Source organism: Hyperoodon ampullatus (assembly GCF_949752795.1).
Source record: "Hyperoodon ampullatus genome assembly, chromosome: 3".
In the NCBI taxonomy this organism is placed as follows: Eukaryota; Metazoa; Chordata; class Mammalia; order Artiodactyla; family Ziphiidae; genus Hyperoodon; species Hyperoodon ampullatus.
This window is the reverse complement of record NC_136916.1, coordinates 46,156,643-46,184,608: the sequence shown is the minus strand read 5'-3', so window position 1 is coordinate 46,184,608 and position 27,966 is coordinate 46,156,643. Positions and strand designations below refer to the sequence as shown.

Genomic DNA, 27,966 nt, shown 5'->3' with positions numbered 1-27,966 from the left:
TGTAATTTTGGCAACTTTTGGAAAAGATAATGGTGTAGAAAAATTGGGGGAAAAAGGAGAAAGAATATCAGTATCTCTTTCATATATATCAATCTGCTATACATATTATGTTTATATACATTTATGTGTATAATTAATTCACATATTTATTGCCAAGGGGAACAAGATATTTTTCATTAGTTAAAACATTTTAAAAATGTTCCTGGTGACCACATATTTGTGGCTAAAATGAGACATTGTAAAATGGGTTAGCAGAAATGCAGTATGAAATATGCTTGTGTGTAATTTAAAATGGGTCAGAAATTACAGCCTTTACCTTCCTGATATTGCTGTAAATCAGCACAAAGTACTCAATTATTTTAAAATCTACAAGGCACTGTAGGAAATCATGCTCTACTACAACAGTTTCTGGACTCTGTTCCTTACGGCATTAGTTTCCCAAGATCATAAAGGTGCCCTGCTTCAAAAAAAAAAAAAAGTTCCATAACCAAAAAAGTTTGAGAAACATCATATACCGTTTCCTCCTATTAGAGATTGACATCAGAAATTAAAGTCCTTCAGTAAAGGAATCCATTTAACTTAATATTTACCAAATAACTTTGAATACTAATAGAACATATTAATTTATTAAATATTGAGGGATTACTATGTGCCAGGCTCTTCTCTAGGCATTGGCAATACCACAGTGAACAACAGAATGTCCCTTTCACATTGGCACTTACATCTCAGGTAACAAACAAATATATAAATATTCAGGTAGTGTCATGAGTGCTAAGAAGAAAGCTACAATAGGGGAAAGAATAGGGCTTCCCTGGTGGCGCAGTGGTTAAGAATCTGCCTACCAATGCAGGGGACATGGGTTCGAGCCCTGGACCGGGAAGATCCCACATGCCGTGGAGCATCTAAGCCCGTGCGCCACAAGTACTGAGTCTGAGCTCTAGAGCCCACGAGCCATATCTGCTGAGCCCGTGTGCTGCAACTACTGAAGCCCGCGTGCCTAGAGCCCATGCTCCGCAACAAGAGAAGCCACGACAATGAGAAGCCCGCGCACCGCAACTAAGAGTAGCCCCTGCTCACCGCAACTAGAGGAAGCCCACACGCAGCAACGAAGACCCAACACAGTCAAAAAATAAATAAATTAAATAAATAAATTTTAAAAAATAGAGGAAAGAATAAAGTGATGGAGGTAGTGGGGTAAGTTCTTTTGAAAGAAATGACATCTGAGCAGAGCCATATGGATATCTGGGGGAAGTGCAAAGGCCCTGAGACAGAAGTGTGCTTGGCATTTTAGAGGAACAACAAGACAGCCAGGGAGGCTAGAGTGAGGGGAAGTGGGAAATGAGGTGGGGAGGAAGCCAAGGGAAGATCTGGTAGGCCAGACTTCCTGGACTACGGATTTTTTTCTAAGAGGGATGGAAGACATTGATCTGATTTACATTTTGAAAGGATTACTTTGGCAACCCCCTAACAGCCTACCTGAAAAATTGACTATAAGGAGGTAAGAGTAGAAATTGGGAAACAATTAACTTTTTTAGTTTTTCTTTTTCTTAAAGTATATTTTATTTTATTATTTATTTATTTATTTTTGGCCACACCATGGGGCATGTGGGTTCTTAGTTTCCCGGCCAGGGATCGAACCTATGCCCCTCACATTGAGAGCGTGGAGTCTTAACCACTGGACCGCCAGGGAAGTCCCTGGGAAACCATTTAATTCGCAGGTGTCTGTGTGAGAGCTAATGGCAGTTTGGACAGGGATAGCAACAAGGAAGGTAATAAGAATCTATGAGAACATAATTTGAAGGAATAGTCTACTTGATTTGCCACAGGTTGATGTGGGGTATAAGAAAAAAAAGAAGCAAAATTGGTGGGGGAAATCAAAAGTTTGATCTTGAACATGTTACATTTGAGATGCCTCTTGGATGTCCAAGTAGAGAGGTTGAATAAGCGGTGGGAGGGTTAAGTTCACAGGAGAGGTATGGACTAGTGGTATAACTTAGAAGTCATCAGTATGTAGATGAAGTTAAGACTGTGGAATTGAAAAAACAAAATCACTTAGTGTGGACAGAAGAGAGAAAGGTATGAGACTGCATACTGGGACTTTTCTTCAACTGTAAAATCTTAACGCTTTGCTTTTTTTAAAATGAATTTATTTATTTTATTTTATTTATTTTTGGCTGCATTGTGTCTTCGTTGCTGCACGTGGGCTTTCTCTAGTTGTTGTGAACGGGGGCTACTCTTCATTGTGGTGCACGGGCTTCTCACTGCGGTGGTTTCTCTTGTTGCAGAGCATGGGCTCTAGGCACACAGGCTTCAGTAGTTGTGGCACATGGGCTCAGTAGTTGTGGCCCACGGGATCTAGAGCACAGGCTCAGTAGTTGTGGCTCACTGGCTTAGTTGCTCCACAGCATGTGGGATCTTCCCGGACCAGGGCTTGAACCTGTGTCCCCTGCATTGACGGGCAGATTCTTTACCACTGCACCACCAGGGAAGTCCACAGAGTCTAATATATTCTGCGAGGTTTTTTGTTTGTTTTTGTTTTTTGTTTTTAGCATGAAACAGTGTTTTATTGTATAGGTTAAAAGCATTTGTAAGATTTGATAAATCTTTACTGAGTAGTTTATAAGTCAGGGTGCTCCAGAGAAAGAGAACCAATAGGATTTGCATGTGTGTGTGTGTATGTATGTACAGATAGGTAGGGAGGGAGGGAGGGAGGGAGGGAAGGAGGGAGAGAGAGAGAGAGAGAGAGAGAGAGAGAGAGAGAGAGAGAGAGAGAGAGAGAGAGAGAGAGAGAGATTGAGATTGAAGGAACTGGGACTGCTAAATCTGAAATTTGCAGAGCTGGTCAGCAGGCTAGAAATTCTGACAGGAGTTGATGTTGAAGTCTTGAGTCTGGAGGCAGAATTCTTTCCTCTTCGGGGGTACTCAGTCTTTTTTCTTAAGACTTTAAACTGATTCGATGAGGCCCACCCGTATTATGGAGGGTAATTTGCTTTACTCAAAGTCTACTGGTATAAACATTAATTTCATCTTAAAAAAGAAAACTTCGCAGCCATATCTAGACTGGTGTTTGAGCTAGCAACTGGACACTATAGCCTAGCCATGTTGATATATAAAACTGACCAGCATAAGTACCCATTAGGCACTAAGCATTGCTCTGGACACTGGGGACACAGCAGTGAACTAAAGAGAGGAGGTCCCTGAGCCCCGTGAAGCTTGTGTTCTTATAAAAGTCTGAATGTCATTTCCAGGGTGAGTTGGGGGTGGGAGGGGCAGGCAGAGGAGGAGCTGGGGAGGTTGGGGTCTGGGAAGCCAGAGAAGAGACACGTGATAGCATGAAGGTATGAGGTGATGATGTTAAGACTGGAGTGACGGCAGTGTGCCTGGAGTGGAAGGCGCTAATTGGAGGCGGAATGAATAGTAATTAGTATTTGGGGATGGACGCCAACTCTTCATTTTACAGAGAAGAAAACTCAGCTCTGGAGAGGTGATATGACAATTTCAAGATCCTGTGACATATGGTGACATTCTTTTCTTTTTCTATAAATTATTTATTCATTTTTGGCTGCGTTGGGTCTTCGCTGTGGTGCATGGGCTTCTCGTTGCAGTGGTTCTCTTGATGCGGAGCACAGGCTTTAGGCACGTGGGCTTCAGTAGTTGTGTCACGCAGGCTCTAGAGCACAGGCTCAGTAGTTGTGGTGCACGGGCTGAGTTGCTCCGTGGCATGTGGGATCTTCCCGGTCCAGGGCTCAAACCTGTGTCCCCTGCATTGGCAGGTGGATTCTTAACCACTGCGCCACCAGGGAAGCCCTGCTTTTATATTTTAAATGAACATTCCTTTGGTAACAAATGGCTCATATTTTAGTATTAGTTCAGTTGGTATTTACTGAGAATTACCTTGTGCAAAGCATTATGCTAGCCACCTTCAGCTGTTCACATGTGAAAAAAAATTTCTGTCCTCCAGAAAGGGAAGAGGGGAGATCAGAGGTGAGGAGGAAGACTTACTTTCATTGAGTGTATACACTTGTGTCAGACACTTGTCCGTGGTAGTTCATTTAATCCTTATAATAATTATATGAGGTGGGAATTATTGCCCCCACGAGGAAAGTAAAGTTCAGTGACATGCCCCAAGTTGCAAATTACTTAATTGGTAACATGCCAGGACTTGATCAACATTGATCCAACGCCGAGCCTGTTAACACTGTCCGGTTTATGAAACTCCTAGTCTAGCTAAAAGTTCAGGCGCGTGTAAAAGGCTGTAGACTGAAATAATCACACCAACTGGAATTTAGACCATTTGCTGAGAGAATATAGGGACAGTCAGATCCCTTTAATATTTGGGAACTGGTTTAACTGTGCTCATCTGGGAACCAGAATGTTATAATTTCTTTTTTGACTGAAGGAAGACTTTCTGTGGGAGAAAAGGGAGTGTGCATACGCACATATACACACACAGCTCATCCATTTGTAATGTTTAAATTAAGCGAAAGAATTTTAATTTCACTAGTGATTGGTTTTGCCAAACACTTTCTAAAATTAAATGTATTCTATGATAAAATGGAGACTCAATTTATTTATATGTTGGTAAAGAAATTGAAATGTTCTTCCTTCTAGCTAATGGTAACATGTCACAATACGTTGTTGCTTTTTAATTCATCTGCCTAAGAGAAAGTGGCAGTGGAAAGACTCTTCCTGATTCTAAATAGGGGTCAGTGTGTTTATTCAACAGTTGTGTATTCAAGTAGCTCACACTCTTTCTAGGCCAGGTTGAAACCGGAGCACATGAAAGCAAACCACGTTCAGCTCCTCGCACTGCCTCTGGGTTCGGCTCCCTCCCACCATGTGACCTGCAGAGGTAGCCTCTGAGTCATGGCCTCAGCTCTAAGATCACCCTGCATTTCGCTTGCATAATGAAATATATTGTAGCAAGTGCACTAGAGTAGCCAGCTCTGAGCTGGCGGTGACAGCTACCAGCTGTTGTAAGGTCTCTAAAACTATTTATTGTAAGGGTGCCCTGCCTCAGGAAAAAATGAGAAGAAATTACCCCAGGGAGGCTAGGTTTCCCTGTGAATATCCACCCATAAATGCAGTGCAAGAGCAACTTCCTAGTTGAATTTCTTTTATACCTGCTTTCTTAACATTAAGACTAATTCCTGGAGTGGGATTCCCTTTGTAAGAAAAATACTTCAGTGCCGTGGCAGGACAAGAGCAGAAAGACACCTCAAGAAATAGCAGTGCCCAAATAGGAATCCTTCTTGGCAGTCATGCCATCAGAGAAGATACCTTTCAGTACCAAATATATATAAATTCAAATGATGATTCCTTTTGGAGAGAAGTAGATGCTAGCCAGGTTGCTGGTGATAATTTTGATAGTTAATCTGGGGTCTCAGCCTTCAACACCCTGAGGTTCCTACATAACTTTGGCATCTTCTTGCCTGTTTATATTCAGGAAATCTTAGACAATGATTAGGAGGGTGAAAAATATATTCATACTTTCAAAAATAATTGTTGTTTCTAATGAAAGAAATAAGAACAAAATCATCTATCACAATTACTGTAAGTGGTTTAAACATTTCTAAAAGGAAAAAAAAAAAGATACTCATTGGAGTTCCCTGGCAGTCCAGTGGTTAGGACTCAGCGCTTTCACTGTAGTGGTCATGGGTTCGGTCCCTGGTCAGGGAACTAAGATCCCGCAAGCGGTGAGGCGTGGCCAAAAAAAAAAAAAAAGAGTCTCACGTTGCTTTTTTTTTTTTTTTTGCGGTACGCGGGCCTCTCACTGTTGTGGCCTCTCCCGTTGCGGAGCACAGGCTCCAACGCGCAGGCTCAGCGGCCATGGCTCACGGGCCTAGCCGCTCTGCGGCATGTGGGACCGGAGCACGAACCCGCGTCCCCTGCATCGGCAGGAGGACTCTCAACCACTGCACCACCAGGGAAGCCCTCACGTTGGATTTTTTAAATTTACTTGTAATTGTTGAATCTGAGTTCATTGTGTTATTTTGTCTTTACCTATGTTTGAAATATTCCATAATAAAATGTTTTTAATGCTATTTGTATCCACACCTATGTAAAGAGTAAAAAATTACATATATGTATATATATACTTTTTGGTTAAAAAAAGTGTGTATTTATATATATATGTATATACATATATGTATCCAAACAAAAATACATGTTGATTTTACTAGCTACTCTTAAAACAAAATTACAGAGAAGGATTATATTAGGGGCAGTGTGCATAGCACAATGTTAAATGAAAACTCTAGGATATAAAAATGCATGTAGTAAATATGTACTCACATATGTACAGTACACACATACACGTACACACACACAAATACACAAAAATGTTAACAATGGGAGATTGTCATTTTATTTATTTTACAGATGTTTTATAATAAATGTGTTATTTTTATAATCAGAAAAATATTTTAAAATAAAGGACCATGGTTGTGTGATTAAAAGAATAAATAAAAGATAGTTTACTTAATTGTGATTGATATATTTATAGGGGCAATAACCATGGCTTTGCTAGAAAACCTTGTGGCAGGAAATATATACATTGTCAAGATATCTGCATCCAATGAGGTAGGAGAAGGACCCTTTTCAAATTCTGTGGAGCTGGCTGTACTTCCAAAGGAAACTCCTGAATCAAATCAGAGGCCCAAGCGTTTAGATTCTGCTGATGTCAAAGGTTTGTATACTGCCATAATCATTGATTTTCCTTAAGAAAAGAAAACACACATTTTTTTTCCAGCTCCCCTCTGCTTTATTTCTGCTCCTACCGTGACCATATCCCTAAACCCATACTCGGCTCCTTGAATTCTTGCTGGTGAGGTTCTGATGTCGTAGAGCTGCAGGGCTCTCTCTGCACTCCTAGAAGGAGAAAACACTTACCTCAGAACGAACCGTGGTTTTCAGACCACTGTGTCCCAGTTACTTCTCCTCCCAGCTGTGCATCCACCAGGACAGATGAGCCACACCACCCCTGAGCTGATGGGAGCAGGCGTCTGGGGGTTTGTGGAAATAAATGGCAGTGATGGTTGTGGTGTTCAAGCTAAGAAGAGCATGGTTTTCATTAAGAGTTTTCCCCACCAAAAACAACAAACAAACAAAAACAAAAACCCCATCCTCTCCAGAGTGAAAGTTATTTCTCTCCAGAAAGCAATTGGAAAAAATACCTTTAAAGAGCCATTCTCACTCCACTCAGGGTATCGTCCTGTTGTTCTGAAGGACGCCGGGGGCCCCCTTTGACCCAGGACTAGACACCTCCTTTTCCCCTCTCCGGGGGAGGGGGCCTGGGTGGCGATGCAGGGTGTGGCAGGGACAGCTTCAGATTGAGGAGATGCCAGCTGAATTCAGGGCGGGATTAAAGGCTCTTAGTTCCTCAGAGGATAGTCATTCAGTATTGTGTGCGCTTTGGGGATGGACACTGGGAAGGAGAGAGAGAAACAAAGAGAAAGGGCAGTCAGATTTAAGCACAGGAAGGAGGTAGCCACAGTAGCTGCCATATCATCAGGGGAAGCAGAGAGCAAGGCTCATATTCGCTTCTCAGATACCTTGCTAGTCAAAGTGCCTAGAGACCAGCACTGTAAGTGGCACCTGGGAGCTGGTCAGACATGCAGATTTGTGCGTGGGCTCTACCCCAGACCTCGTGAATCAGCATCTATCTGCATTTTAACATATCCCCTAGTGACTCTTATGCACATTAAAGTTTGAGAAGCACTGCTGTGTAAATGAAAATGCATAAATGGAAAACTAATCTTCATTATACAGATCTGCTTTTAAGGTAATATGACATGAAAGCTACCCTTTGGCCTGTCAGTGAACATCTATGCCTTGTGCCTTTTAGCGTTATAAATTATGAACTGATGTTCATGTTTGATATAATAATACCTAGAACTCATATTTAGAATCTTCAATATGAGAAGATAAGCCAATTTTAAGGTCATTGATAAAAGAGTAATATGTCTTTTTTGCTTAAACACAGATACTGTCAAAAGTTTTCCTATGAGAGGAAGACAAATTATTGAAAAGCTAATATCTGAGAATTATGATAAATGGAATGATTTATTTTTCTGATTGACTCTGAGTGCATGTGTTTCCCCTTCTAGTTTATTCAGGCTATTACCATCTGGACCAAAAATCAATGACCGGCATTGCTGTAGGTGTTGGCATAGCCTTGACCTGCATCCTCATCTGTGTTCTCATCTTGATATACCGAAGTAAAGCCAGGTGTGTTTCCATTGCTAGAGATGTTGATGTGGTTAAAAAACATTTAAATTACAGTAACCACAGAAACAAATTGAAATCAAGTGCCTTTTAGAGTAACTGAGATTTTCCACTTTAAAATGAATGTATTATTACTTGGGTTCTTACAGCTATAGAGATGTGCTCACTTTGGAAGATTATTCTCTCACCATTTGAAAAAAATTACTGTACCAACAAAATACTCTTCAGTGAGGACCTAGTTTTCTCATTTCCTTGGTATTTTGAGAAACACAAAGTATATCCTTTGGATTTTTTAAAAAAATAACCCACTTAATATGATGTATCTGCTGATTGAGGGATTCCTTACTTCCTGGAATATTTTCATATTTAAGTAGCCTGAAATGTCTGAGTCACTTGAGAGCTCTACCCTCACCACCACAGGTCATATGTTTGGGATTCTCCAGACATGGATTAAAACAAATGTAATAACTAGGGATTAGTTCTCTATAAACTCTTGTCAGGCAATTTTATCAGTGCTTTTGACTTCAGCTAGATTCTCGGCGTTCAGTGAACCTCTCTGTTTCTAACCTTTTATATTTTGGCTTTTGCTTTCATTTATTAAGTTTCTTTATTTAAAAAAATCAAAGTCAAATACACATCCTTTTTAGGTAATCTCCATCACTAGACTCTCTCCATTATCATAGGTCTTTCAGAGTTTATTCTATATGTTTTTGGTACCTGTGCATAGAAACACACTCAGAAAACATGTTAATGAAAGAGTTAGTTTTAAAGTTTTTTGTATATGGAACTGGCTTAATTTTACTGTCCAAGTTTCTCACTTCAAGAATTTTTTAATGAAATCTTTATGTACATTGTTTTAGTGATGCCCAAATCTTGCATAAGTGCTGCTGTAAATTTGTCATCATTAATTGTTATGTTAGTGTGACAATCTGCAGACCTGAAGGAGAATATGTAAAGTTTTAAACTACAGTTTCTGCATATATTATAAATAAGCGACAATAATAAATAATAGTACTTTATAAATATTAAGGTTTTTACTAAGTGTAAAAAGTAATTTTTTTTTTTTTTTTTTTTTTGCGGTACGCGGGCCTCTCACTGTTGTGACCTCTCCCGTTGCGGAGCACAGGCTCCGGACGTGCAGGCTCAGCGGCCATGGCTCACGAGCCCAGCCGCTCCGCGGCATGTGGGATCTTCCCGGACCGGGGCACGAACCCGTGTCCCCTGCATCGGCAGGCGTACTCTCAACCACTACGCCACCAGGGAAGCCCCTAAAAAGTAATTTTATATAAACAGACATGGGGACAAAAAGAAAGAAGCCTTCTCACATCATAAAAGTTTGCAGCAGTGAGTTGGAGTTATAATCTAATAGTTTCTAAAGATATTTGAGAAACAAGCATTAAGGAACTCCATTGTTTGCAAAGTTGTGAACTTCCCAGATTTCACCAAATTTGGTATACTTGCTTCTCTCTTCTTGTGGACTTAGAAAATTTCCTTTTCTTGCAATATTTCAGGAAATCAACTGCCTCCAAGACAGCACAGAATGGAACTCAACAATTATCTCATACCAGTGCCTCCCTAGCCAATGGAAATGAAGTAGGAAAGAACCTGGAAGGAGCTCTAGAAAATGAAGAGTCCTTAATGCCAATGATCATGCCGAACAGCTTCATTGATGCCAAGGTACTCTGAGCTGAGGGACTGTTGTGCTACATAATCCTTCCTACCATTCATCTTATCTTTATGCGTAAAATCTTCTTACCAAAAAATTGTATGTTGAATGTATTGTGTCCATACTCCACATAATGAAATGTGAAACCGTTTCACTCAGATCCTTCCTTGCATACAATATTTGGGGAGAAGATAGGGATAGATAAAAGAATAAAAGATGAAGATAAAGAAAATATGAGAGGGCTTCCCTGGTGGCGCAGTGGTTGAGAGTCCGCCTGCCGATGCAGGGGACATGGGTTCGTGCCCTGGTCCAGGAGGATCCCACATGCCGCGGAGCGGCTGGGCCCGTGAGCCGTGGCCGCTGAGCCTGCGCATCTGGAGCCTGTGCTCCACAACGGGAGAGGCCACAACAGTGAGAGGCCCGCGTACCACAAAAAAAAAAAAAAAGAAAGAAAATATGAGAAAGTAGCATAAATTCAATTAATTCGGATTATGTGGAGCTGAGATGTCTTAAATAAGGACATCAAGGTTATCAGTCCATATTTACTATAATTTGGATTGTTGTGTGTATACTGGATGGACACTTTTTTATTAATCCATTCTCAACTTAGTTTATTTGATTTTAGAACTAAATGGAGCATCAGAACATTCCAGGTGTGAATGAAACTTTTTAAATACAGAGTATATAAATAGATGTCTCAAGATCCTTCCCTGTATGGCCTTAGGAAGTTGGATATAGTGAAGAGGTGTCATTGGAGGATATTACTTCATGTTCTTTCCACTATGTGTAATAATAGTACAGCGATAAGCATTATGAACACCAACTGAAAATTATTTTTAGTCACATTGCAGCATTAGATATCATGCATTATTATAATAGCCCTCATAACAAATGTGCTGTAAATTAAGTATCCACAAACTATAGCCCAGCCCAGGCCAGCCTGCAGTCTGTTTTTATATGGTCATCTCTGAGCTAAGTATGTTTTTCACATTTTTAAAGGGTAGTTTGGGGCAAACAAAAAAGGAGGAAGAGGAGAAAATGCAGCAGAGGCCATGTGTGGTCTGCAAAGCCTAAGACATTTACTATCTGCCCCTTTACAGGAAAAGTTTGCCAAATCCTGCTATAAATTCTTCCCCAACCTTTCCCTAAAATTTAGAATACCCAAAATATAAAAAATTTCAGGCAATTTTGATGTTAAATTTTATATAATTATATTTAGCAGATGCAATTTATGTGTATCTAGCACAGTGCTATATACTATATATATTATGGGTAAATAATAGCAAATTGATTTTTGCTACTCCTGTTGTCTTTTTGTTTGCAACTTAATTTAGCTTTTATTTTCTGATACAAATGTAAGCCAGTTAATTTATTTCAAATTAATCTAGAACATTAGAACCTAAAACTTTTAAATAAGCACAGAAAGTACCAAAATACACTGTCATTCTGTTATTACTAACTTGGAACTAGACATGAGAAAGGATCGAAGAGAAGTGAAGTGGGGAGGAAGACATGGGAAGAGAGAGGGAGAATCTAAAATGAAAGGAGACAGAGCAGAATGGGGGGCCTGAATTGAAGCAGAGAAGCCAGTTTGGAGGCCAGGTCTCTGAATTCCTTTGGGTTAGCCTAAGAGCTGATCCCCCGTCTATTGCCATTTTGTTGGGCATATGTGGGCCCATTTTTCTCTTCCTAAATCCTTTTTAAATTTTTCAACCATGTGGAAAGGTTGAAAAAATTTAATAAATGCACAAATAATTGTATCTTTTCATACTTTTGTATCTCTCTCGATATATTTTTGTTTGCTCTGTCATTTGAAAATAAATTTTGGAATCCTTACACTTTACCCCAAATACTTCAGCATATATCTCTCTCTTAGGAATAAACCTATTATATCTTTTTGATCACTAACAAATACCCTGTATTTGTTGTGTGCTGCTAGTGTAAAAGAAGAAATAATAATGTCTGTGATCATTTTTTTCTTTTAACATTTAAAAATTTTGTGTACTACTTGTAATAAACTGAAATCTATAATATGTGCATTTTCCCCTTTTATATCTCCAGGGAGGAACTGACCTGATAATTAATAGCTATGGTCCTATAATTAAAAACAACCCTAAGAAAAAATGGCTTTTTTTCCAAGATTCTAAGAAGATAAAAGCTGCGCAGGTAACTCACCCATTAAATGGAAAAAATCTTTTGCTACTCCTGGTATATGAGATGGTAATTTTAAAAAGAGGAAAATGTAAATGAGTTTTTTTAACTTCTTTGTTCTTTCTAGCCATGATTTTATTAATTTGGGGCATGACTCTATGGAAAGCCATGGGGATTGATGACCGAAATGACAATTGGAATAGTAATCAGAGCTGTGGTTTTCAGTGGGAGTTGAGGGGCAATGGAGAAAGGGATGGGGCAGGAGCCTTCATCAAAATCACTGAAGAAGCCTTTTGACATTTCACTTGCCCCAGTAATCCTGATGTGTTCCCACTCCTCAGAGAACCACTGACCTAGACAATTCCTTCATGATGATCTTTTACCCATGTACTCGATCAGTTTGCTAGCTCAGCATACATAGAATATGCAAAACCAGATTTGTTATTTTTTAAAAGCACTCTGTTATCACTGATGGTGTTTTATGTATTTTTACCTAGCCTCAAAGAAGATTTACTCAAGCGGTCTGCTTTTACCAGCCAGGCACTACCGTATTAATCAGTGATGAGGACTCCCCCAGCTCCGCAGGTCATACAGCCAGCTTCCCAAGACCCTTTGGTGTTGCAACTGATACTGAGCATTCAGCGAATAGTGAAGGCAGCCATGAAACTGGGGATTCTGGAAGGTTCTCCCATGAGTCCAATGATGAAATACACCTGTCCTCAGTTATAAGTACCACACCCCTGACCCCCAGTTCCTTCACTGGCACTGATTCGAGTGGGGATCCCTCGATGAGAAAGTGTGAAGAACATGCAGTGCCATCAGATGCTGAGCAGATTTCCTCTTCAGTTCCTCAGCCACCATCTGCCATGCTCTGCTTTGATAAAAAGGATTTTCCAATCTAGATAGCCACATCCAGGTATTCTCACCTTTAAGTCTTTTCGAAGGACAGTGAACAGGGAGCCAAAGCCTTTTGTGAAAATCATGATATCTTATTGGGTATTTCACCTTTTTTGAATGTGTTTTGTTTTTTTATCTTTAAGCTCACGTATTTTGAATGTTTCAGTGTCAGCAATGTGAAAAGACAGTCAAGATATTTGACTGGATTATGAAATATATCACTGGAGCAAAGGGAAGACTTTTGAAAGCCCCTTTGCTGACTATCTACCTCAGTTTGCCACATGGCAAACTCAGAAGACAACTTTGTTACCTCATTTGTTGTGATAGTTTCTCAGCTACATAACTGATGATACTTCCTAGTAGCGTTTTGTTTTCATTGCTGTATGTGTAATGTGTGTGATCAAAGGAGTCATATAGGTAGATGAGTAAGAATGTTTATCTGAAGCTCTGATTTAAGAAACAACAGCAACAAACTATGACCTCTGTATGGTTTGGATAATTTAACACCTCCAGCTGTGAGGACTGAAACCGCAGAGAAGAGAAAAGTGGGACTGTTGACTTTACTGAATGACCAAAACAAAAAAGTATATATAGAACTGTTCAGTAGCATACAGGGACTCCTATTGCTTCTAGGGCCTTTATGTTGTGGGCATTAGAGTCTTGAGTGCTTTATCTGCTGTATCCCAGACCTCAGCCTGCCTAGAAGCCGTGCCTTTTCTACCTGCTCCTTTGCCTGACAGTTGGCCAAAGGCTGCACTGTCTAGTTTGCAAAGCATCCTCAACCTTTCCAGAATGAGTTACAAAACTCCTTGCAGAAAATAGACTTTCAAAGAGAACAGGTTAGGGTTGGTGGGTTTTTTTTGTTTTTGTTTTTGTTTTATCCCAGCTTGGCTTAAAGGGGTAAAGAAGTTTCATTAAATATTAATAATGAAGATAAATGCAGCAGTAGACAGTAAAATGAACTTGAGGTTATCACGGTAACAGTGCCTTCCATTATATATTATGAAGTTCTTTGCCTTATACCTTTTTAATATTCATGAAGTTGTTCAGGATAAGAGTACAAAAAGTTGCCTTAAGAGTTTCTTGGATTTTATCAGTAACTCTTTTGATGTACAGTATTTTATCAAAGCATTTTGGTTTGTTTTTATGCAGGTTTTGTTTAGGGATAAGTATTCAGAGCTCTACCAACTTGGTTGTATTTTCTTGAATTCTTAAGAGAATTTGGTACTCTGTTTAATCTTCCTTCAGTGTCAATGCTGTGAATGAGGAATGCTAACTCCAGGAGTGAGTTAATCCTCTTGCTGGTTTGAAATCAGTAAGCTGTTTACTTAGCCACATAGAATAGGCCTTCTTTCAGTAACGAGACAGTTACCTGTTAGGTGCCCAGCAGTGAGAGACAATAAAGAATGAAACACATGGTGTAGAGAAGGGACCCCCTTTTCCTTTTAAAAGTATTTCTTCGAATTATCTGGAAATGACTTTTGAGCCGCTTTTTAAAAGGAATCTTAATGGGTATCCCCCTTGAAACCTTTTGTTTATGGAAGTGGGGGGTCGTGTTAAATGGTGTTCTAAAGTCAAAAAAATGATACTGGACGACAGTCCCACCTCTGTCATCTTCTATCCCAGTGTCTGATGACACAACATTTTTCGGTTGTTTTTTAATCTGTAGTTTTGTGCCAAATTGGATGTGTTCAGAAGTAGACCAACATTAACTGCTAGCATGCGCTTCTGAACTAAATTCACAGTCCCCCATTTAGTTATCTAAGTATGGGCTTGATGGCAAAACAAAAAAAGCAGAGCTTTAAGTGAACAATCTGAGGCCAGGAAAAATGCTGCTCCTGCCTTTATAGCTCCTGTTTATACTACCTCCTTTTAAACTTATTCTAGTGTTATTTTTTTTTTTCCTGTACTCAGGGAACGTTTTGTTACTTTTGAGCTGCCTCATGGAAGCATGGGCAAATTGACAGGGTATGGCGTTTTGGGGTTCATAAGTAGAATTATGTGAGGCCAACTTTTATCAATATCTAAAACTAAGGACTACAGTGAGTTCATTTTATGTTTTTAAACTTTCGTTAAAAGGCAAACAGAATCTAAAGTTGAAACATCATCTGTCATGTCTAGGACTCTATTAATTTGAATTATTTTAAAAGCCTAAAATGATGATCTGAAGTCCTTAAGGAAAGTATTTTGTTTGCTTTGTTTTTGATGAATAGGCCCTTAGTTATTGTAGATCTTTAGGCTATAACTGTTTGCTCATTATTTACCAGTACATTTTTCACTCTTTCACCTTTTCATTTTGTTCTTATATAAGATTTTTTCATAATAATCCTATTACCAAAGAATTTTCAGTAGAAAGTGAAAATTTGACTATGATTTCCCCCAAAATTGAATTAACTAGAAACATCTATAGGTATGATGCTTATACAAGTAGTTACTAACCCAGAATAATAGGGTTTATCTTGATTGTTGTAGTTAATTAGACTAGTAATTTTAACTACCTTATTGTTACCAGAGCATTTAAAATAAGTTCTTTACCAGCAGATAGTTCCAAAGAATTTCAAGTGTATTTTTTTTTCTTCAGCAAGTAAATCTTCAGCTATACAGTATTAAAGTATTTTGAAATTGTTGAAACTACTTGTTGTAGAGAAAAAAAAGTCTTTTCACCAAAGATAAATATTTTGGTCTCATTGAATAAGATATTTAGTGAACACCAAAGACTTCTTTTTACTTGGCCAAAGCTAGCTTCTTTGAAGTCTTAAGTATGAAATTGTAACTAAAATGTGAAGGTTCTCTTTCATCTCTCATAGTGGTGTTACTTCATGGTATTTTCACTCTGAAGGGGCTAATATGCAAATAGTAACTATTTTCTTTTCCAAAGACTTATTTGCTGTAAGTACTAATACATGCATGTCATTTTTATGCCAAATATTACAAGATACTGCTCATCAGTATTTTCATACCAAAGATCATGCAAATATATAGATTAGCCTGTAAGTAAGTAAAGATGAGCAGATTTGAAATAAATTTATTTAGAGGCTGATAGGGAATCTAGCTTTAGTAGCAAAAGATATCAAAGGGCTAAGTTTACATAATTAAAAGCAATACAATTATATTGGTATTTATCAGTGTTTTAATTCACCTACTTTTTATCAACAAATTTTTAGAAAACCAAAGATATTTAAGGTTATGTCCACATATAGGCAGATTTAGTTGTACATTAAACTGTTGTTTCTTGTTTTTATGTCATCCAAACTTGTCTCTCCAGAACCCTGTCTGTATACAAATAGCATACACAGGGACTTCCCATTAAATCTGCTGATTCAGCCACAGGATGTTTTTGCCAAATGATGTGATACTTTCCTAAGCACCTTGAGTGTGAGATGTCAACAGAAATATCAGCAGGCTTTTCCACTGCAGAGCATTATGGCAACCCCTGAATCAGTCTGTGCTGTCTTCCTCCTGCTTAAAGCATTATGTGGTTAACTCTGAAGGCTTGAGGCAGTCCCTTAATAATAGGGATGTTCCCATCTCTGGGAAACGAATCATATCACTGTTTTAAGTGGCTGTTCTTTGATAGATGTACTCTTTGAAGTTGTCCATAAATTGAACTATTTTAATTGCATCAAGGGAACAAAAATCTTTTTCATGAAATCTGGAGTTTTCTATTTTGATTAGCCTAAAAGTAAGGACACAGCTTTATCCACTAAGTGGCTTTAAAAAATCAGTTTTGGCACCCCAGGGAAATTAGATCCTCAGTGAAATGCTTTTTATTTGCTTTTGCTTCAAACAAGCGCAGTGCCAATGCTGGGAACAATGACAGTGATTTGCATTGGTGTGTCTTGGCTTCATTAAGGACATATGCCAGAAACTTGCTCATGTTGACAACTCAGGGTCATTGTTCAAGTCGATGAAGACACCTTTGGAAACAATTGAGTGTCACAAAAATGATTTGAAAGGTTTTTGTTTCTTTTTAAACGCTAGAATATCCAGATGTGGTTCCATCTCAGCAGTGGCTGTAGTGATTCACACATACTTTTCTATTTCATTGAATATAAATGTTTAATACTGAATGTAAAAAAAGAAAAAAAGTGCCAATACATTGAAAGAGGCATGATTTAAGACTAAACATGTATTTTGTAGACTTTGTTTCTGACAATTTGGCACATGTGTCTCTGGTAAAATTGCTTTGGTTTAATAGTCATAATTTCTGTGGGCTGTGAGTACAGAGTACAGGGTTCTGGAGATCACCATACACAACCAGTTGTCTAATTGTGAATTTTATTGGTGTTTAGAAGAACACATACCTAGAATTCTGTGTGAAGTTGATTTATGCTCAGGACATAAGATCACAGGCTAATGCAATGTGTATGTTTGCAGGCTTTAATCTTCTCAGGCTGTTTCCCTTGGTAAGCCTTTGAAGGTGTTTAAGATTAACATGACAGCCTCGCATTTTTACCAGGCAGATACTGTATTATTTTCTTATTGCTGCTGAAATAAGTTACCACGAAGCTGGCCTTGAAGCAACACAAATTTATTATCTTACAGTTCTGTAGGACAGAAGTCTGACACAGGTCTCAATGGGATAAAATCAAGGTTTGTTTCCTTGTCTTTTATGGATTTTAGAAACTATAGACCCCACCCCCTATTCTCTCTGACCCCACTTCCATTATCATATCTCTTTTTCTGATCCCAATGGGGAAACATTCTCCAGTGTTAAGGACTCACATGATTAGTTGGGGCCCATCTGGACGATCCAGGGTACTCTCCCCATCTGAAAATTCTTAACTTAATCACCTCTGCAAAGTCCCTTTTGCCCTGTATGGTAACATATTCAGAGTCCAGGGATTTGGGCGTGGACTTCTGTAGGTGGCCATTCTCTTACGTACAACAGATACATTATTTCTGTAGAATTCTGATCTCCATATAAAATGTCTATAGCATTACAGAGATTGGAAGTGTGAAGTCATGTGCCCTTTGGTGATCTGCAAAATGTCAAAGTATGAAAACCTCGGCTTATCGCCTATTGAATGTTTACATTAAACTTTCTCTCTAAATCACTTGCAAAAACGGTTCAGCTTTAAACTTTTTGAGTATGTGCTTTGTAAATTAACATCTCAGTTCTATGTGTTTAACAGAAAGTTTCCTAATATTTGGCTCTAACTTTATGGAATTTCATCAGATATTTTTGAAAACTGTTCATACTATAGTTGAGCTTTCTCCTTTTCTCTTAAGTGATTACGTCAGTGGGGTAGGGTTGGGGGAAAGACCTCAAACATAGGAACTCAGAGTAGATGAGCAGGACCATGCTCAAGTTCATTCTTCATTTTCTTTTAAAAGCATTTTGCAACATTCACCCTTTCTGACTTTTAAAGTGGGTTTATTTCTTCAGCTTCACCAGCTACTGTTTGGTTTTCAGTTTGATAGCCTCTTGATTTTCCATCAGCCTTAGCAAGAACCTCCACTTATACTTAGCAGCATGTACAACTCCTAGGAAATTTTGTCTTTGTTTTCTTGGATTTCAATTGTCCCTTTTCCTAGAAAGCTTTAGATTCCACAGCTCTAGTTTGTTCTGATTCCTGGATCATGTCAAGTCAAGCCTTCTTTCAGATTTGAAGGATAATTTATAATTATACCCTAAGTTTCAGCATTTCTTCAATGAATGAAACAAAGCTATCTCCATCATGGGGTAGAGACCATGATGATATTCTGAGTAAGGTTAAGAGTGCTGGTCATTTTTCAGCCACTTCTGACTCTAGTCCTTAGGAAGAGATAAGGTCATTTACTGAGCGTATGCGATGTGCCAAGCACATCTTCATCCCTGCACACTGCTACATTCTGCAAGGCAAGTATTATTCCCATTTTAGAGATCAGGAAACAGGTTTAAAATGTCTAACTTGCCAAAGATCACAGCTAGTAAGTGGCTTAGCCAAGATACAAACCCAAGTTGGTCCAACTTCAGGGTTTATAGGATTTCTACTATGATAACATCATCTCAGCTAAGACATGATATTTAATTACCCAGGCTCATAGTGCCTTCCACTGTGTCAACACAACCTGTCCACACAGTCATAGCCAACCAACAGAGAGAAGTCCGTCTTAGTTACATTCATTTATTCAAGGAGGAATTTAGGAGGCTGGGCTATAACTCACTCTTTGTCATCTCGTAAACTCCCTTCTTTCCTCGTTTAAAACCTTCTATTTCTCTTAGCCGAAACTGTGTCTGAAAGCTGATGCTTGTGCCTAGAGTTGCAGTAAACAAGGTAGGTGTTCAGAATTGAATTTTATCTTTTGTAATTTTTCTGTGGTCCCCATATCTAAATAGAAATTTATTAACTAGAAAAAGCCAGGTGTGTAAGCAGTCATCCTTTCTTGCTAGACCTGAAGAGCATATTTGTTATTTGAATTCAACCTAATTAATTTAGGAGAGAGCAAAGTTGAGGAGAATCATATAGTAGGACAAGTATAAGGTTAGCCTTTGGCACACCTGAATTCTAGTTTTTGACCATTTTGAGAATTGTTTGGTAGGAAAGTTCTTAACCTATTTTTGTTCCTTTTCTTAACATGAAGTAAGGATACTTCGTTGTGCAGAATGAAGCAGTAGTACTTTGAAAACTTAAAAGTGTACATAATTATAATCCAAAAGTCATTTTTGTAAGTCTGTGAAACATATCTTAACAGATTTTTTTGTTTTACAGGGCAGCCTTTCCAATTACAATTTTGCCTGTGCTAAAATGAAAAATGTTTGCATTTCCTGTATACGCACCAAAAAAACAGAAGAAAGTGGTGGATAAAAGATGTAGACTGGGATTTAAACACTCATCTTTAATGTAGGTAAATCTGTAAGATGAGTAGGGGAATTTACAGTACTTCCGAGAGTACTAAACATGAAATCATCTTACCCTAATTTAAATCTTTCATTTTTTGATATCTTGGCTTTTAAAGACTTCTCTCTTAAGGGGAGAGTCAAATATCCCTAGAGGGGTAGATGGGTAAGACAGAAGTGCATTTTTAGGATTCTTCTCTAACAGATCTACTTTTTCAAGATTATGCAGCATTTCCAAATTTCTTTAAACTATTTGGAATAAATTTTAGGGTAACACCTACTGGCACCTAATTCTCGTTTACTCAAGTCAACCTTTAAGGCTTATTGACAGAAATATATGATTATCATATTTTTTTAGAGAAAGGAAATACTTTACCTAACTTTTTCTTGAATCAGCCAATATCACTCTTAGTATAATCCATGAGATTCTGAACACCTTTCTTGATTTACTCAGGTTTATATCTTGTAAGTAGTTCATGGTATGTAGACACAGTCCTAACTTACAAACTTCATCTTTAAAAATTTATGTTACAGAAGTTTCTTTTTCTACAGAACTGTCTTTTAAAATAACAAAAATACTTAAAATTTTTACCTAAAACATTTTTCTCCCTATTACCACATTCTTTATTCTGTTTGCAAGTGAAAATGATTACCGATGATTAGCAACATGAGCCTGTTACAGAAATTTGCAAAGCCTGAATACACACACATTGCCTTAGCCTATCAGTAGACTGGAGGACATATATTAAGTAAGTTTGTCTGTCTGTTGCTGTTGTTGGACAAAATTTTATGTCTGTGTATGTGCGATTTTTTTTCTATTTTCTTTGAAGATGTGAATTAAATGAAAGTGTGGGAGCCAGTTATATTGTTTCATATTATGGGTGTTCTGGATCCTTTCACTCTGTATACCATTTTCTTGTAAGGGCAGCATTTGCAGACTAGCTAATGGACTCTAGAGCTGAGCTATTTTAATTTTATACTTGACTCAGGGGATCAGCTCTGTGAACTCCATTGCATGAAGAAAGCAAATGTTTACCTTGATTTTGAATGTACCTTTTAAATGTCTTCTTAAAACATATTTTGCTTAATAATGTGGATTTGTTTTCCTTTTCTAGCATCATAGTAAATATTGCCTAGTACTTTCCCCCTCCCCAGGATAGTTTATATACTATCCTACAGGTCATGCCAAAAATGAATAAAAGTTTAAATGCCAAAATGTTTATAAAACTGCTGTCTAAATACTGATTGATTGCACAGTTTAAATAAAAGTTTTCCTTAGTTAAAAAAAATAAAAATGTTTTCTTTTACTCTTCACTTTTGGGTGATAGAAAATGAAAACTTTGAGCTTATAGAATGATGGCTTTCATATCCTGGGATGGGAAGATTATAGAGTCTACTCCAAGCAGTAGGAATAGAGCCTATTTAAGGCATCTAAGAATTATTTTCATCTGACATTTACTGAATAGCAACAAGGAAATAACAATTTTCCCATTCCAGTAGATGATTGCTCACCTCAGGAACTAAATATCCTAAAAGCTATGGGTCATCCAGATAGACACATTTCTAATTCAGGTTAAAATTTTGGTTTTTTAATATTATAAAAAAATGGTTAAGAAATATTGAAAACACTTCCACTTAAAAAATCTAGAAATAACAGGTAAAATATGACCCAAACAAGCTTTGTAAGATAGCTGAATTCTTATTTTTTAAAAACTCCCAATTTGGGAGGGGAACTGAAAAACAGAACAGGAACTTCTTGAAAAGATATTGTGCTGACTGTGGAGGACATGAAAGAAAGAATTGAAACATTAGAGAACAATAAGCTATATATTTAAAAAAAAAAGAACAAGTACATTAAAAAAAGAAATGAATAGAATTCCCAGAAATTAAAAAAAAGTCACTGAATTTTTGAAAATCTGTTAAATAGCATATCAAATACACTGAAGGAATATTCTAAAACTGAAAGATAGATGTGAGGAAATTATCCAGGATGCAGCACAATAGATAAACAGAAAATATAAAAGAGATAAACAGAAGATTTAACATACATCTGACAGTCATTCTAAAATGAAGGGGAATGAAGGCTAAGCAATTTTCAAAAAGAATATGATTAAATAATTTATGAAATCCTCAGATTCAGGAAGTATAAACCTCAGTCTAAAAATGTAAAAATAAATCCAGGGCTTCCCTGGTGGCGCAGCAGTTGAGAGTCTGCCTCCTGATGCAGGGGACGCGGGTTCGTGCCCCGGTCCGGGAAGATCCCACATGCCGCGGAGTGGCTGGGCCCGTGAGCCATGGCCGCTGAGCCTGCGCGTCCGGAGCCTGTGCTCCGCAACGGGAGAGGCCACAACAGTGAGAGGCCCGCGTACCGCAAAAAAAAAAAAAAAAAAATCACAAAAAGGTAAAACATCACAAAGAAAAATAACTGCAGTGTGGAGTTCTGTAACCAGATAAATTATAATTTAAATGTTAAGGTTAAGTAAACACAATTCTAGATACAGATATGAGTGAATTTACCACACACTCTTGCTAAATAAACAATAAAGGAAGTACTTTAGGAAGAAGGAAATCTAATACACAAGGAAGATATGAGAAGAAGCAACAATGAGCTGGGAAATACAAATCAAAAAGACAGTGAGATACCACTCCATATCCACTAGGATGACTATAATCAAAAAGACAGATCATAACAAGTGTTGACAAGAATGTGGAGAAATTAGAACCCTCATAGATTGCTGGTGGGAATGTAAAATGCTGTAGCCACTGTGGAAAATAGTTTAGCAGTTCCTCAAAAAGTAACATAGTGTTACCATTTGACCCAGCAATCTCATTCCTTAGATATATACCCAAGAGAAATAAAACATGTTCATATAAAAACTTGTACAGGCATATTTATAGCAGCATTATTTATAATAGCCCCAAAGTGGAAATAACCCAAATATCCACCAACTGATGATTGGATAAATGGAATGTGGTATATTAACTTAATGGAATGTTATTCAGCAATATAAAGGAATTAAGTACTGATATATGCTACAAGGGTGTATTTTTTTAATGCTAAGTGAATGAAAGCAGTCAAAAACACCAGCATATTGTATAATTCTATTTGTATGAAATGTTCAGAATAGGCAAATCTGTAGAGACAGAAATTAGATCAGTGGGTTGCATAGGACTGGAAGGTTGTAGTGAATGGGAAATGCCCACTGGTGGGTATGAGATTTCTTTTGGAGAGATGAAAATGTTCTGAAATTGATTGTGAAAATGGTTGGACAATTCTGTGGATATGCTAAAAAAAGCTATTGAATTGTACACCTTAAATTGGTATATTGTATGGTATATGAATTATATCTCAATGAAACTGTTCTTTAAAAATCCATGATGAGCAAAGAGAGAAATGTGGGTAAATCAACATTGACTATATAAAACAAAAATACTACTAACTAGTTTTATATTAAAACAAGGTAAAACTAAAATACTAGACAACAATGAGCCATAAAACTAGAAGAAAAATGAGCAGAGCCAAAGTATTCTACCATTCATTTAAAAAATAACTTAAAACTAAAATACTAGACAACAATGAGCCATAAAACTAGAAGAAAAATGAGCAGAGCCAAAGTATTCTGCCATTCATTAAAAAAATAACTATGTTAAAATTTAAGATTAAGTGCTAAAATAATAGAAATAGAATGTATCATTTCTAAGTCTGCTAATTTAGGTGGAAAAGGAAATGAAGAATACATGATCAATTTAACAGAAGGCAGTGAAGCAGATGGGAAAAAAGCAAGATAATCCTGAGAAAAAGAGTAATACGGTAGGAAAAATACAATTATATCTGTAGTTACAAAAAAAAAAGTAAATAAACTACTCCTACTTTAAAGATTGGATTAAAAAAATCTTCCTATATGTTGTTGCCACTTAAAACTTAATGACCCCAGTCTCCCAAGGCAATAGAAATAAAAGCAAAAATAAACAAATGGAACCTAATTAAACTTAAAAGCTTTTGCACAGCAATGAAGACCATAAACAAAACGAAAAGACAACCTATGGACTGGGAGAAAATATTTGCAAATGATACAACCTGTTATGGCTTAATTTCCAAAATATACAAACAGCATTACTCCAAAGAAGTATACAAATGGCTAACAAGCACATGAAAAGATGCTCAACATCCTTAGTCATTGGAGAAATGCAAATCAAACCACCATGAAATACCACTTCACATCTACTAGGATGGCTATAATAAAAACAACAAAATTGTAAAGGCAGATAAATATTGGCAAGGATGTGGAGAAATTGGAACCTCACACATTGCTAGTAGGAATACAAAATGGTGCAGCCATTGTGGAAAACAGTTTGGATTCCTCAAAAAGCTAAGTGTAGAATTACCATATGGACCAACATTCCACTTCTAGGTACAGAGCCAAAAAAATGAAAACAAAGACTGAAACAGATACTTGTACATCAGTGTTATTTGCAGCTTTATTCACAATAACCTAAAGTTAGAAACAACCCATGTGTCCATCAACAGATGAATGGGTAAACAAAATGTAGTGTGTCCATAAAATGGACTATTATTCAGCCATAAAAAGGAATGAAGTTCTGATACATATTACAACATTGATGAGCCTTGAAAGCATTACTGCTCCCCCATGAGCTAGGTTAGTAGGTAGAACTGCAAAAGAAGAAACAAAACTATCATTACATGCATATGGTGTGATTGTCTGCATAGGAAATCCAAGAAAAATCTATAGACAAACTATTGGTCCAAACAGAAGACTTAAGCAAGCTTGTTGGGTATAGGATCAAAATACAAAGTACAATAGAGTTCCTATTTATTGGTAACAAACACCTACAATGTGTAATTTTCAAAGGTATAATTTACCAAATCAACAATAATTAAGGATTAAAAATATATCATACCAAATGTGTAAGACTTTTACAGAGAAAATTATAAAGCTCTATTGAAGGACATATTTGAAGAACTATTTAAAGAAGGAGAGAGCCCATGTTTATGGATAGGAACATTCACTATCTTGAAAATGTCAAAACCCCCAAATCTATATATTTAAGGCAATTCAAGTGAAAATCCTAATAGGATTTTGCACAGAAATTTCCATATGAAAAAGATAATTTGGGGGCATGATGGTTCAGAATATGATTCAGAAAGTAATAATAGCAACAATAATAATGTGTGAGGGTAGAGATAGAAAAAAGAAAGAAAGCAAATAAGCAAGTGAGGCAAAATGTTACTTTATCTATCTGGGTAAAGGATATATATGAGAGTTCTTTTTATTCTTGTACCTCTTCTGTAATTTTGAAAATAATTTAAAATTTAAAAATTTAAGAAGTGAATGTTCTGATATATTCATACAATGGAATATTATTCAGCTATAAAAAGAATTGAAACACTGATACATACACAGGATGATGGACCTTGAAAACGTTATGGAAAGTGAAAGAAGCCAGTCACAAAAGGCCATATATTGTATGATTACATTTACATGAAATGAAATGTCCAGAGTAGGTAAATTCATAGAGACAGAGAGTAGATTAGGGGACTTCCCTGATGGTCCAGTGGTTAAGAATCCGCCTTCCAGGGCTTCCCTGGTGGTGCAGTGGTTAAGAATCCGCCTGCCAATGCAAGGGACATGGGTTCGAGCCCTGGTCTGGGAAGATCCCACATGCCGCAGAGCAACTAAGCCCGTGCGCCACAACTACTGAGCCTGCCCTCTAGAGCCCGCGAGCCACAACTACTGAAGCCCACGGGCCTAGAGCCCATGCTCACAACAAGAGAAGCCACCACAATGAGAAGCCCGCACACCGCAAGGAAGACCCAACGCAGCCAAAAATAAATTTATAAGAAAAGAAAGAATCTGCCTTCCAATGCAGGGGACGTGGGTTCGATCCCTGGTTGGGGAACTAAGATCCCACGTGCCGCGGGGCAACTAAGCCTGTGTGCCACAACTACAGAGCTGGAGCGCTCTGGAGCCAACACACCACAACTAGAGAGAAGCCTGCGCACCACAACCAAGAGTCCAAGCACCGCCACAAAAGATCCTGCATGCCTCAACTGAGACCTGACACAGCCAAAAATAAATAAATATTTTAAAAAAATTACTAGTGGCCAGGGGCTAAGAGGGGTCAGGTGGGTGGAGGGGTGCAATAGGGACCAGCACAAGGTTTCTTTTTGGGGTGATGAAAATGTTCAGATTTAGATAGTGGTGATGGCTGCACAACTCTGTGAATATGCTAATACATACTAAAAAGAATATACAATACACCGAATTGCACATATTTAAGTGGTGAGTTTTATATATAAATTACATCTTCATTAAAAAATTTGAATGTACAAAAAAATGGGGGAACTCAAAGAAATGTTACTGTGCAAAGTTGTCATTATCTTGCCTCCCCTTTTCCAATCTTTCCCTCCCAACACACATACAAACTAAAAAGGCTTAAAATTGGCACATTTTCTGTCTTTTAAAAGAGATTTCATAAAATTGTTTTATATTTACAGTTTGTTGTTTTAACACCCAGATTTGTCATGTTTCTTAGGTAGTCCTGCCTTGCTGTGTTTCATTCACAAATAAGCACATATCTTGCTCATTCCACATGCTCTTAAAAAATTTCTCAAGCACCCACAGTGTTGCAGTCTGCCTATATTGGCAGTATTTATATCCTGAAAAAAAAATCTGCCTCTTTTCCCATTGCTGTAAGAAACAGAGCAAAACAAGGCAAAACTCCCACATTACTTTGCCATATTGGTTTATCAGCTGTCATGTAAGATGTATGTGACTCACTATGTCTTTAGAGTCAAAGATCAAACACAGGTGCCCCACTGGAGGCACCTCACTTAACCATGAATGTTTTAACCACGCTGCCCCAGGAAAGATTAAGGACCTTCCTTGATGATTATGTTAAACTGAAGTCTTGTGCTTATTTGCAAAGGGTATGTCAAGTTCATATGACAAACAATAATCATGATGAAGAGCTACATAAACACTCGTCCCCTTTCTTGTCTTGCAAGCCTCAATATTTTAAAAGAATTACAAATGCTCTATCAATCATTTCCTTTGTTATTTTTCAATAACATTTATCCAGTAGGAATACTTTGAAATATGTCTTAGTCTGAAATAATATATTTCAGAATGTATTAATCTAAACTTTGTATGACTGAAAATTTTTTCGGCTGTAAGAACCTATTACTTAGTTGACCACCTTTAACATGAGTAGTTAATATATCTTTTTTTCCCCCCAGCTTTAGAGTAGTTACTATATCTTAAATAATCGATAGACAAAATTATAGAATGTTAAGGCTTTGACACTGAATTCTTAGCAAGTATATAATTCACTCATTCATTCCAAAAAATGTTTATTGAGCACCTAATATGTGCTAGCAAAAATCAACACAACCCTTGCTCTCATGAATTTTAAAGTCTGGAGGTAAAGACAAAATGTAATCAGATAGTCACAGAAATTAATATGTAGTTTCAAACTGAGAGAAGTGATGAAGCCAAGAACATGAAAAAAGAGAATCTGAGGTAGACTAGAGAGAGCCTTCCCTGAGGAGAGAAATACTTGAGTTGAGAATGAAAGATTAGAGTTTGAGTTAATTAGAGTAAGAGTAGGGAGAAGAGCATTCCTGCAAGAGGAAACAGCATTTGCAAAGCCCTTGTGGCAGGCGAAAGTTGGAGGAAACATTTTTTCCCATTTTTTAAAGTCTTTATTGCATTTGTTACAATATTGCTTCTGTTTTATGTTTTGGTTTTTTGGCCACGAGGAATGTGGGATCTTAGCTCCCCAACCAGGGATCAAACCCACACCCCTTGCATTGGAAGGCAAAGCCTTAACCACTGGACCGCCAGGGAAGTCCCTGGAGGAAACTTTTAAAAGGCCCGTGAGCATAAAGAGCAAGGGCAGTAGCATAGGATGAGGTTGGAGAAATCAGTGGAAATCACTGTATAAGCCTTATAGTCTGTGTTTAGGAAAAAAAAAAATCTAGCCTTAATTATAATAGCAGTGGGAAGCCATTGAGGAGTTTTATGTAAAGTGATGACAGGATGAGATTTGTGTTTTAAAAAGAGCACTCTACATTCTGGAAAATAGTTTGGCATTTCCTTCAAACTAAAAATGGACTTACCATATAACCCAGCAATTGCATTCTTGGGCATTTTTCCCAGAAAAAAATGAAGAGTTATTTTCA

The 27,966-nt window shown here is 37.6% G+C and overlaps 1 protein-coding gene across 1 annotated transcript in view; it reads left to right on the top strand.

The window, feature by feature from the left end:
• The window catches only part of PRTG (protogenin), a gene marked incomplete at both ends in the record, with an annotated part of 133,630 nt that extends 120,685 nt beyond the window's left edge, over positions 1–12,945 (top strand). Inside the window, 5 exons of the mRNA XM_079700882.1 lie at positions 6,506–6,688; positions 8,109–8,229; positions 9,738–9,903; positions 11,954–12,058; positions 12,541–12,945. Coding sequence (XP_079557008.1) covers positions 6,506–6,688; positions 8,109–8,229; positions 9,738–9,903; positions 11,954–12,058; positions 12,541–12,945 — 980 coding nt within the window. The remainder of the gene's footprint in view (positions 1–6,505; positions 6,689–8,108; positions 8,230–9,737; positions 9,904–11,953; positions 12,059–12,540) is intronic.
• Between the last annotated feature and the right edge of the window lie 15,021 nt (positions 12,946–27,966).